This window comes from Dendrobates tinctorius, unplaced genomic scaffold (genome assembly GCF_039654945.1).
Source record: "Dendrobates tinctorius isolate UK_male_01 unplaced genomic scaffold, ASM3965494v1 ptg000117l, whole genome shotgun sequence".
In the NCBI taxonomy this organism is placed as follows: Eukaryota; Metazoa; Chordata; class Amphibia; order Anura; family Dendrobatidae; genus Dendrobates; species Dendrobates tinctorius.
Genome location: NW_027361785.1, coordinates 629630 through 642449, shown reverse-complemented (window position 1 = coordinate 642449; position 12820 = coordinate 629630). Strand labels below are relative to the sequence as shown.

Genomic DNA, 12820 nt, shown 5'->3' with positions numbered 1-12820 from the left:
TGATATATATCCCTCCCAGAGTGGCATAATACAGCCCAGCATGGTATAATACAGCCCAGCATGGTATATAGTCCCCGCAGAATGGTATAATACAGCCCAGCATGGTATAATACAGCCCGGCATGGTATATAGCCCTCCCAGAGTGGTATAATACAGCCCAGCATGGTATAATACAGCCCAGCACGGTATATAGCCCCCCAGAATGGTATAATACAGCCCAGCATGGTCTAATACAGTCCAGCATGGTATATAGTCCCCGCAGAATGGTATAATACAGCCCAGCATGGTATAATACAGCCTGGCATGGTATATAGCCCTCCCAGAGTGGTATAATACAGCCCAGCATGGTATAATACAGCCCAGCATGGTATTTAGCCCCCCCAGAATGGTATAATACAGCCCAGGATGGTATAATACAGCCCAGCATGGTATATAGCACCCCCCCAGAATGGTATAATACAGCCCAGCATGGTATACTACAGCCCAGCATGGTATTTTGCCCCCCCAGAATGGTATAATACAGCACAGCATGGTATAATACAGCCAAGCATGGTATATAGCCCCCCAGAATGGTATAATACGGCCCAGCAAGGTATAATACAGCCCATCATGGTATATAGCCCCCCCAGAATGGTATAATACAGCCAGCTCAGCACAGTATAATACAGCCCAGCATGGTATATAGCCCCCCAGAATGGTGTAATACAGCCCAGTATGGTATATAGCCCCCCCAGAATGGTATGATACAGCCCAGCATGGTATATAGTCCCCCAAGCATGGTATGATACAGCCCAGCATGGTATATAGCCCCCCAGAATGGTATAATACAGCCCAGCATGGTATAATACAGCCCAGCATGGTATATAGCCCCCCAGAATGGTATAATACAGCCCAGCATGGTATAATACAGCCCAGCATGGTATATAGCCCCCCCCAGAATGGTATAATACAGCCCAGCACGGTATAATACAGCCCAGCATGATATATATCCCTCCCAGAGTGGCATAATACAGCCCAGCATGGTATAATACAGCCCAGCATGGTATATAGTCCCCGCAGAATGGTATAATACAGCCCAGCATGGTATAATACAGCCTGGCATGGTATATAGCCCTCCCAGAGTGGTATAATACAGCCCAGCATGGTATAATACAGCCCAGCACGGTATATAGCCCCCCAGCATGGTATAATACAGCCCAGCATGGTATAATACAGCCCAGCATGGTATATAGTCCCCGCAGAATGGTATAATATAGCCCAGCATGGTATAATACAGCCCGGCATGGTATATAGCCCTCCCAGAGTGGTATAATACAGCCCAGCATGGTATAATACAGCCCAGCATGGTATTTAGCCCCCCCAGAATGGTATAATACAGCCCAGGATGGTATAATACAGCCCAGCATGGTATATAGCACCCCCCCAGAATGGTATAATACAGCCCAGCATGGTATACTACAGCCCAGCATGGTATTTTGCCCCCCCAGAATGGTATAATACAGCCAAGCATGGTATATAGCCCCCCAGAATGGTATAATACGGCCCAGCAAGGTATAATACAGCCCATCATGGTATATAGCCCCCCCAGAATGGTATAATACAGCCAGCTCAGCACAGTATAATACAGCCCAGCATGGTATATAGCCCCCCAGAATGGTGTAATACAGCCCAGTATGGTATATAGCCCCCCCAGAATGGTATGATACAGCCCAGCATGGTATATAGTCCCCCAAGCATGGTATGATACAGCCCAGCATGGTATATATCTCCCCCAGTGTGGCCCCACAGTCCAGTACTCACAATGATTTAAAAAAAAAAAAAATTCTCACCTTCTCCTCGTGCCTGCGCTGCTGGCTGCTCCTGTCTCCTCCTGCTTTGTCTGGCACACAGTGAGAGCGCGATTACGTCATCGCGCCCCCGCTGTGTCAGAGGCAGAGCAGGAAATGATGGGAGATGGAGCATAGCCTGTGTGATGTGCCGCTGGCTGGGGGCCCCTGGAGGAGCGGGGGCCCTAGGCAGCTGCCTGGTCTGCCTGGCCATAACGCCGGCCCTGCCTCTAGTCATAATCTCCTTCTAATAAACCAGTGATTTTATGAAAACACCCAACCCAGTAAATGACAATTATGCTTTCTATTTCTATATCAGTCTGCCCTCAGATTAGGTGCAAAAACCTGGTGAAAGATGTCCTTTAAAGGGGTGGTCCGGTATATAAAGTAATTTTCATCTTTAATCCCTATGTATTTAATGCCATAATCTAAATTAATTTTGAATATACAGTGCTTGAATTAATAATTCCATATTCTTCCCTAACTACTCTATTTAACTGCTTTTTTTTTGTTTTTTTACTACTTTTTTTTAGATGATGCTTCATTTGAGAATTTCAGTCACCGGACCAACACTTTCCTCTTCCCTGAAAGGAAGTGTCATCAGTTACACTCATTTCCGAGGCTGGGCTAGTCCCTGCTTTGTCACTGTACGATGTGCACAATGACGGCGCGCTTTCTGTTGCCGGATCCGATCAGCAGTAACCACCCGGCACCAGAGCACCCTGTTAGTGTGCACTGACATTGTGCACAGTGCACATTGTATAGGCACTAGCCCAGACCATGAAATGAGCGTCAGTGATGACCATTCATTTCAGAGAGAGGCTGCAACAGTAACTGCAGCCTCTGCGCCCTGATGACGCTTCTTTGAGTATCCTAGCATACACTAGGATAATGAAGCATCATCAAAAAAGGAAATGGTAAAAAAAAAAACAAAAAAAAAAACAAAAAAACAGTTAATTACTATACTTAAGGAAGGATAGGGAATTTTTAATTCAAGTATATTAGAAATAAGTTTAGATTATGGCACTAAATAGATAGGAATTTAGGAGCAACATGGCTTTGTATGTCTGAATGCCCTTTTAAGGGCAAAACAAAGTTGCATTATTAATGGGGTTAAAGTTCCCAATAAATGACTTATGTATTATTTTCTTGTGGTGGGGCTGTAGGAGAACTTGGTGCTCCTGCATAGAAACAGCCTACTGCCAGGGGTCTCTCTATATCTAACAAAAAGTTACTGTTAAAGGCCAGAAAGCCCTTAATAAATGAAAGTAAATTACGGAAAATTGTCTGATTGTTGTTATCTTACTGTGATTTTAGGGACAGAAAGCATTGGGAAACATGTCAGGAATATCAAGCAATGGCCACTCATCCACTATATTTCCTACCTCTCAACTCAACTCTCCCACAGCATTGTCCCAGAGTATAAATACAGCACCCTCTGCTGGTGCGCAGCAGGATAACAGCCAGCCAAGACCTCCACATTTCAGTCATGACAGACAACTAAGGTGAGAATATTCATATACCAACATTTTCTGTAATATTACAATATACTCTATAATATTTTGTGTATTTTTTATAATATTTCATTTTACATGTATGTTCCTGATTTGAAATGCTTCCTAAACATAATCACAATACTTTTACACCTTGGAAAAGTTGCTGAACCAATTCTTGCCAACTATTATTTCTGTAATCGTTATTTTGCTCCTTGCAATTACAGCTAGAAAACAATATAAAATAACACAAACATATGTGTTGGTTTTCTAGAATTCTCCACACCCATTTCCATACAGATGTGCCCTTCTTGACATCGAAGTCCTCTGACACAAGCTTTATTATCTACATTGTTCTTCAAAGAACATCGCCGATGGAACCCATTGTATATTATGGGACCCTTTGGTTTCTATGATGGTGTCCATCATTCAATTCGGTATTTTTAATTAAATCTGTGACGTGTTGAAGCCGCCATTGCCTACGCAAACATGGAATAAATCCATCGTATCCAGAGATGTATGACGAGATGTTGAATATTTAAAAAAAAAAGTATGTATCCAGTGGATACTTTAATAAGTGCCATCTTTTGGCAATCCATTGTCCATAGACTCCCCAAAAATTACAAGGAGATTGTGTGCCCCCTCTCTTAGATCCGGAGGTTCCCGCTTTACACCCATTTGGTATTCTTGCATCAAGCATATTCACTACACTACTCCATCCAGCGTCAAGAACCCCTCTAAATAGCAGTATCATCCTATCCCCAGCCTACAATATTTATCCTCCTCTGCCCCTGACCAGGATATGCATATTCTACGTGGGACAACTCACCAAAGTCACCATCTGGAGACCTTCTCTTCATAACAGTGTGCTAGACATGGTGTTGATGCAGACAGCCGCAAGCCCCATATTATGGGTCTACAGGCCACATGTGGCTCCTGAGCCACAGGTTCGGGTCTCCTGCTCTATAAAAATCATCTTCTTAGATGCTTAGTTAATACAGGTTATACTTGAATCCTAAAGCTAGCCATACACAAACCATAGCTGATGACTGAGCGCTAATTCAGCCTTCATCTATCTCACCATGTACATGAATATTCAGCTTAGCCAAATGTTCATATGTTTTCATAGGCATGACTGGAGAAAGCTGCTGCTAGATACCTCCGGCAGCAACTTGTCTCCTGAAGGTCATCAAATCAGGTGTTAAAGTTCAGATTGCCCTACCCTCACCTCTCTTCATATGATCTGTCAAAGGTGAGCAATAGGTCCCATTGAGCCCTTCTCTAGAACCTTTTTTGTCTATGTATAATGCAAATTGTTTTACGCAATCACCCTCCTGTTATGTGCCTCAGCTCTCCGCTCCTATATTAAAGTGAGAATTAAGTCAGAGTGTGACACACACAAGGCAGGAAAGACTATACCGTACAGGGAAAAAAGTAATGAACACTCCTTCATTAGTTCTTCTTCTTATGTTTGTGGATGTTTGTAATAGCGAGTTAATTTAATCGTTGTTTTTGTTTTTAAAATATAGACTTCTCCTCAGTCAACCTATCCAGCCAATGATGCCAAGCTCATGTAGTACAAGAAGATCGTCAGACAGTGGACATCAGACTAAGTATGTGACTAAAATGGTCACTAATACAGAAAAAGACTGTTTCAACGTTTCTTTTAAATAATGCATTACAGAGCATATTGAACTCTTCCTGCTTCTGTAACATTGTAATCTATATTTTACAAAATGATCAAGATTGGATGGTCTGCTTAGTGTTTATTTATTCACAACTAGTGATACCTACTACATATTTATGAAAATCTGTATTATAACTTTTAAACCCATATTAGGAAGTAATTAAAGGCGTATTCTCATGTAATGAAATTAGAATGATTAGTTTGGCACCATGTACAGTAATACATAAGTTTGCTTTTCAGTATGCTTTCATTCTTGTGCAGTGTACAGCGTGTTGCCAAGAGACCGACCACCAGAGACTGGCCCAGTATGCAAAGTAGTTAAATTCATGCCTAAAGAGTTAACTCCTGAGATCCCAGCCACTTCACCCAGGTTATTGACTTATATAGAGCAGTTAGCTCCTCCCTATCCCAGTCAACTCCTGACCCATTATATGTACTGCAAAATCACAATCCCTAGCCCCCACCTATAGCTGCTTCCACAGCAGCTCTACTAATCACTGCTCTCACTTTCCAGAGCCATATGCTTTTCTAATGGCCCTGCTATCTATACATGAAACTTTGGACTTTAGAAAAAGCTTTAAAAAAAGCACTAATAGCTGAATATAGAGTAGAAGGATAAAACTCAGCACAAGTTCTGCTACTGACCAGAGATGTCGATCATGGAGGAGTGCCCGCCTGCTCACAGCGAGAAACTGAAAGAAGGCCTGTTTCACACTTCCGTTTTTGTGTCCGCCAAACGGATCCGTTTCCGTTTTTTTGACGGAAACTGATGCAAACGGATCCGTATTTTTAAAAACGGATCCGTTTTTTGACGGATCCGCGGTAACCGTAATGGAAGTCTATGGGACAAAAAAAACGGATCCTGCAAAAAATGGCGGATCCGTTTTTTTACGGAAAACAACGGATTTTGACGGATTTGAAAAAACGGAAGTGTGAAACAGGCCTAACTGGAAGAGTTGTGCGTTGTTCATGAGACAGCTGCTAGTCAAATGAGCATTCAGCCTACAGCCAATCTGTAGGAACCTGGTGAAACTTTCATCTAAAAGAATATGCATTTTTAGAAGCAACAGACTTGATATTCTTTCTGCTTTTATGTAGCCGATATTCACAAAGCCCACAAATATTCAGAAGCCTGGAAGTGCAGACCTCTGTCAACAATGGTCCTATTGTGCTCATGGGTCAAGCAATCTTACACCCTGCCTTTACAACACCACATTGTACCCAACAGCAAAACATCCCGCATATGCAAGTTCAGCAGCCACAACGCCAATTTATCCAGGTATGTTCCAATGAGGTCTTAATAGACTCACTACATTTGTTGCAAAAGTTATTTAACCCTTTAAGGACTCTGTCAATTTTTCATTTATTGCGCTTTTGTTTTTCCCTCCCTTTTCACAAGAGCAATAACTATTTTATTTTTCAATCAACATAGCGATATATATGAGAGCTTGTTTTTTTTGTGGAACAAGTTGTAGATTTGTATGATTCCATTCGTTGTAATATTCAATGTATTAGAACAAGAAAAAAGTCCAAGTGTTGTGATATTGTAGAAAAAAAAAATTTCTATTCCGCCATGTTTGTTTTTGATTTTGTTTTTACAATGACAAAGCTGAAGGTTGTATTCATTCCATTTTTGAGCTGATATGATGCGCCTTTTCTGGGGTGGCTTGGGGCAGATGTTTTTAGCCGGGGGGGCAATAACAATGGTCCCTCTCTAGGCTATTAATATCTGCCCTCAGTCACTGGCTTTCCTTCTCTGGCGGAGAAAATTGCGCGGGAATTAATCCTTAACACCTACAGTTCCAAAATTTTACAAACATTCACTACTAACAATATTAGTTAGGGACATATATAAATCTAACTGATATGCAATGGTTTACTGTATGTAAACCATGTGTCATATCCTGTCGGGTTCTGTAATGATTTTACAGAAGCCGACAAATAAATTATCACCTTTTCTACTATGTATCTCTGTATGAAATATATACTGTGTGTGTATATATATATATATATATATATATATATGTGTGTGTGTGTCACTGACATATACAGTACAGACCAAAAGTTTGGACACACCTTCTCATGCAAAGAGTTTTCTTTATTTTCATGACTATGAAAATTGTAGATTCACTCTGAAGGCATCAAAACTATGAATTTACACATGTGGAATTATATAATTAACAAAAAGTGTGAAACAACTGAAAATATGTCTTATATTCTAGATTCTTCAAAGTAGCCACCTTTTGCTTTGATTACTGCTTTGCACACTCTTGGCATTCTCTTGATGAGCTTCAAGAGGTGGTCACCAGAAATGGTTCTCACCTCACAGGTGTGCCCTGACAGGTTTAACAAGGGGGATTTCTTATAAATGGGGTTGGGACCATCATTTTTGTTGTGCAGAAGTCTGGTGGATACACAGCTGATAGTTCTACTGAATAGACTGTTAGAATTTGTATAATGGCAAGAAAAAAACAGCTAAGTAAAGAAAAACGAGTGGCCATCATTACTTTAAGAAAGGAAGGTCAGTCAGTCCGAAAAATTGGGAAAACTTTGAAAGTGTCCCCAAGTGCAGTGGCAAAAACCATCAAGCGCTACAAATAAACTGGCTCACGTGAGGACCGGCCCAGGAAAGGAAGGCCAAGAGTCACCTCTGCTGCGGAGGATAAGTTCATTCGAGTCACCAGCCTCAGAAATTGCAGGTTAACAGCAGCTCAGATTAGAGACCAGGTCAATGCCACACAGAGTTCTAGCAGCAGACACATCTCTACAACTACTGTTAAGAGGAGACTTTGTGCAGCAGGCCTTCATGGTAAAATAGCTGCTAGTAAACCACTGCTAAGGACAGGCAACATGCAGAAGAGACTTGTTTGGGCTAAAGAACACAAGGAATGGACATCAGTGGAAATCTGTGCTTTGGTCTGATGAGTCCAAATTTGAAAACCTTTGGCTCCAACCACCGTGTCTTTGTGCGACGCAGAAAAGGTGAACGGATGGACTCTACATGCCTGGTTCCCACCGTGAAGCATGGAGGAGGAGGTATGATGGTGCGGGGGTGCTTTGATGGTGACACTGTTGGGGATTTATTCAAAATTGAAGGCATACTGAACCAGCATGGCTGCCACAGCATCTTGCAGCGGCATGCTATTCCATCCGGTTTGCTTTTAGTTGGACCATCATTTATTTTTTAACAGGACAACGACCCCAAACACACCTCCAGGCTGTGTAAGGGCTATTTGACCAAGAAGGAGAGTGATGGGGTGCTACGCCAGATGACCTGGCCTCCACAGTCACCAGACCTGAACCCAATCGAGATGGTTTGGGGTGAGCTGGACCGCAGAGTGAAGGCAAAAGGGCCAACAAGTGCTAAGCATCTCTGGGAACTCCTTCAAGACTGTTGGAAGACCATTTCCGGTGACTACCTCTTGAAGCACATCAAGAGAATGCCAAGAGTGTGCAAAGCAGTAATCAAAGCAAAAGGTGGCTACTTTGAAGAACCTAGAATATAAGACATATTTTCAGTTGTTTCACACTTTTTGTTAATTATATAATTCCACATGTGTTAATTCATAGTTTTGATGCCTTCAGAGTGAATCCACAATTTTCATAGTTATGAAAATAAAGAAAACTCTTTGCATGAGAAGGTGTGTCCAAACTTTTGGTCTGTACTGTATACAGTGTCAATTATATATATGTACATACACACATATATATACACACCCCTATTCTATGTGTATACATGTATTCTATATTTTGTATTATAAGCTGTCAATGTGATTTTACTGTATAGCCGCATATGAATTGCTGGCTTTTCAAAAGGACACCGGTGCGTAAAAATCGGACAGCGCTCGCATGGTGCAAGTGCTGTCCGATTTTTTTTCTCGCACCCATTGACTTGCATTGGCGAGTCTCGTCCGAGAATCGCAGCAAATCGCAGACTGCAAGCCGATATCGGAACCTGAGCCCTCTCCATAGGCTATAATCTCCCGAAATCATGCATATGTATGTGATCTTGCATTAATGGGTTAATATCGCTTGAATGATAGCAGTTATAGCACCTTGGGCTAAAGCTGCAATAATTCCAGGTTCCGTTTTCCTTCGGCTATTTAATAGTTTGGTTGTCCTATAGATGAGCACATAGGAGGCAATCTGTGTTTTTTTTTTTTTTTTACAGCTAAATATTTTCTTTGATCTGAAATAGAAAATAATTTAATGTCTTCATGCAATTGTCATTTGAGAAATAACGTAAGCAGAAGATAATGCAGGAGTTGTCAAGGAAACAGGTTATACTTAGATTGAAATCAAAGGGAATATTCCAGCATCCTTATTCACATAATGCATGGCAGTCTTTCCATTCATTATAACAAGTCATGCGAGCCTTTCCTCATTAAATGGTCATTGTTGTTTCAACAAACTGCGTAAATGAATAGTATAAGCGAAACTTTGTAATGTATCTTATCACAGAGATCTGGGTTTTTTTTTGTACATTTGAGCTACTTCTTCCTCTGCTTCCATAAAGGGAACCTGTTGGAAACGTTTACCCCCAAATCATTTATATGACTGTGTAGCTCTTTAAAAGGTAAGCCAGTCAATCCCTTAATAAACCCAAAACACAGTGAGGAATCACATTTTGAAGTTGTCTGGATGTGCATTGGAGTGTGACGATACTCACTTGGGTGCGACTATGCACTTCTAGCTTCTCAGCCTCACCCTATTTCCTACAAAGCTCCCTCACATGGCTGATTGACAAGTTAGTGTACGTGTACCAGAGCAAACATGTCAACCTGCCAGGTGATGGTTTTCCTAGGTAGGAACTACATTGTTGACTGAAAAGCTGGAAGTGCATCATCACATCCCAATGCACAGAACTTCAAAACATGACCGCTCACAATGATTGGAGTTTCGTAAAGTGATCGACTTGCTTACACAATCATATTAATGGTTTGAGGGAGCGAAGGGGGGAGGAAGGGAGTCAATGTTTAACATAGGTTCCTTTTAACTCACCATTCACTCTGAAAACCCACTTCAAATCCGCTTGGGTCAAATCAAGATGGACTGCCATTGTAACAAGGGCGACCCCCGCCACGGTAGTCCAGGCGTATTAGAATCCAAGAAGTCAACTGTTGTCCAACAGGGAATAACTTTTTTTAATGAACAGGGATGAAATAAAAAGAAAAGTGTACAACACTGGCTTCCTGCTCTCTCCCTGACACTCTCCACAGCCTCACCCACAGCAGCTGCAGCAGTGAAGATTCACAGTAGTCCACTCACCGGGATCTGGGTACTTAAAGCCCCTTCAGCGGGGGGCCCTTCCAGAGTCCTGGGGCCCATGTTTTGATCCTTTAATCTTTAATTCCTTGGGTCCAGGGCAACAGATCTTTCCCCTTCGGGAGTCTGGCAATGCCCTGTCCGACTTATACATCTGCCCTGGGCCAACGTGCCCAGGCTGCAGACTGGGGACAGCAGCCTCCTCCTGCCTGTCTGCTGCTGCTGGCCCAACCCCCCAAGTTAACTGTTCACTGTCCCTATCTATACACAGCCCTTAAAGGGGAACATCCACAATACAATACAAGGCATAACAAATACAGCACATACATAATACATTTATATGAGGTGCACGGGGGGGGCACACAGAGGAGAGGGCTCAACTGAGGGGACCTGCTACCTCCTTACACCATCACAGTGATGTGTCATGTTATACCACCTATTATACGATTTGGAGAAGGGAATGATGAGGAGTAGTGAGCACAGTAATGCAAACACAGACTTTTACTTCAGTGTCAAGCATCTATTATACCTCACTTCCATGCTGGGTTCACAGCCACACAGCTTGGTACTACTGAGTAATATCCTCCATGCTGCTATATAATGTCTTCCATGCTACTGCTGCTGCTTCTGAACATGTGATACACAAAAAGAAGAGCAGGAATCTCATGTGTGTACACAGTGTATGTGAAATATAACAGCAGTGAGTCTCCACCCAGTATATCAGAGAAGGCTTAAAATTAGGGAGAGGAGAAACTGATGAAAATGCAGGATGCAGGTCATATAATGGGCAGTAATAGTGTTATTCCTCATATACACTCACAACTTTTATGAACAGTCGCCTGAAATGACAGGGACTGTCCACGTTAAAAGATATATTTCAGTATTAACTAATTAAAAAATACTGTTCTACTTTTATTTTATCCACTAGGTTGCAGCAACCAGCACTTTACGAAAAGATCAGCTGGATACCTTGATTCTGCCCACTTACTCCCAGCATCAAGCATCCATAGGATTACAGCAGCAGATTACACCAAGGAGAACAAACAGTCTCTCAGAGACATGACATGTACAATCACAGGTTTCTGCTCGATGTTACTTTTCCCAATGTGATAACAGATGGAGTCACACTACATGGTGAACTTGTGCTACATCTGCAGAAAGAATTTGCAAAGAAATTCTGTTTCGTGCTAATGGGAGAGCAATGGATCTTGGCACACAGATGCCTCTATGTGGACAGCGTTCTGCAGCAAGCAGTGCGTCTTGTAACTCTCCTTATACATATTTCCTTTGTGTCACATTTTCAACATTAAGGGTTAATGTTCAGTACTTTTATCACTTGTAAAATCTAGATGTGCATTGAGGAAGAACTAAAAACATCCAGTCTGCATCGTCTGTCTGACCAGAGAGAGCTGGTGGTACACGAAAGTACTCTACAAACAGTCTGACAACCTCAGTAGGTGTTCACACTGGAGCATCTGTACCATCCTTAAACTCACAGCTGGAGGTGGATTCACTCATTGATGTCTAAAAAAGTGGAACCATTATTTTTGAAACACTGTCGAATTTCATGTATTTGCCCAGAACTGGTTGCAAGTTACCGTATTTTGCGGATTATAAGACGCACTCCAAATTTTGAGGAAAAAAACTTTTTAGGCTGTGTGCCCACGTAGCGTTTTAAAATGCTCACTAAAAACTGGACTCCTTCCCAGAAATCGCGCGGTTTTTTTCCGCGCGATTTCACCGCGATTTTACCGTGATTTTCGTGTGCGATATTCAAGCACTTTCCAAGCGATTTGAAGCATCGCTTGGAAAGTGATTGACAGGTTGGTCACACTCATCAAACATAGTGTTTGACAAGTGTGACCAGGTTTTTACTATTGAGGCTGCCTATGCGGCTTCAATAGTAAAAGATAGAATGTTAAAATGCTAAAAAAGATAAAAAAATCGGGGTATATTTACCTTCCGACGTCGCGCGCTGCATTCCCGGGCCACAGCGTTCCCAGTAATGCCTTGCGAGACCTGTGATGACGTAGTCTCGCGTTACTATAGTGATCTCGCGAGACCGCTAGAGTCACGTGAGACTACGTCATTACAGGGCCTTGCCGCAAGGCATTACTGGGAACGCTGAGGCCGGGAATGCAGCGCGGGACATCGGAAGGTAAATATACCCCGATTTTTTATTTTTTATTCTTTTTTACAGGGGTATGGTACCCAGGGCCTGGAGGACAGTCTCCTCCTCCACACCGTGGGTATCAACCGCACATGAGACGCTTAACTTCCGGCATGGTGGGCATAGCCACATGCGGGAAGTAAGCGATTCTCATGCATTCCTATGGGTGCGGAATCGTGGCAATTCTTTGCGATTCCGCACAAAACAATGAGCATGCTGCGATTTTTTCCGCGATGCGATTCCGCCGCAGAAAAAAGCGCAGCATTAGCACAGCATGTGTGGAATGCCATAGGAATGCATGGGGGGCGTTCTGTACACGATTTTTAAACATTTTCGCAGCGTTTTCGCGCCGAAAATCGCGGCAAAAACGCTTAAATAT

General features: G+C 42.4%; 1 protein-coding gene across 3 annotated transcripts in view; it reads left to right on the top strand.

The window, feature by feature from the left end:
- The window catches only part of NPAS2 (neuronal PAS domain protein 2), a 168080-nt gene extending 155980 nt beyond the window's left edge, over positions 1 to 12100 (top strand). For all 3 annotated transcript variants that reach the window (XM_073590461.1, XM_073590460.1, XM_073590462.1), the window contains exons 18-21: positions 3144 to 3331; positions 4849 to 4932; positions 6105 to 6285; positions 11200 to 12100. In XM_073590461.1, the coding sequence (XP_073446562.1) occupies positions 3144 to 3331; positions 4849 to 4932; positions 6105 to 6285; positions 11200 to 11334 (588 nt within the window). In that variant the 3' untranslated portion in view covers positions 11335 to 12100. The remainder of the gene's footprint in view (positions 1 to 3143; positions 3332 to 4848; positions 4933 to 6104; positions 6286 to 11199) is intronic.
- The last annotated feature ends 720 nt before the right edge of the window (positions 12101 to 12820 follow it).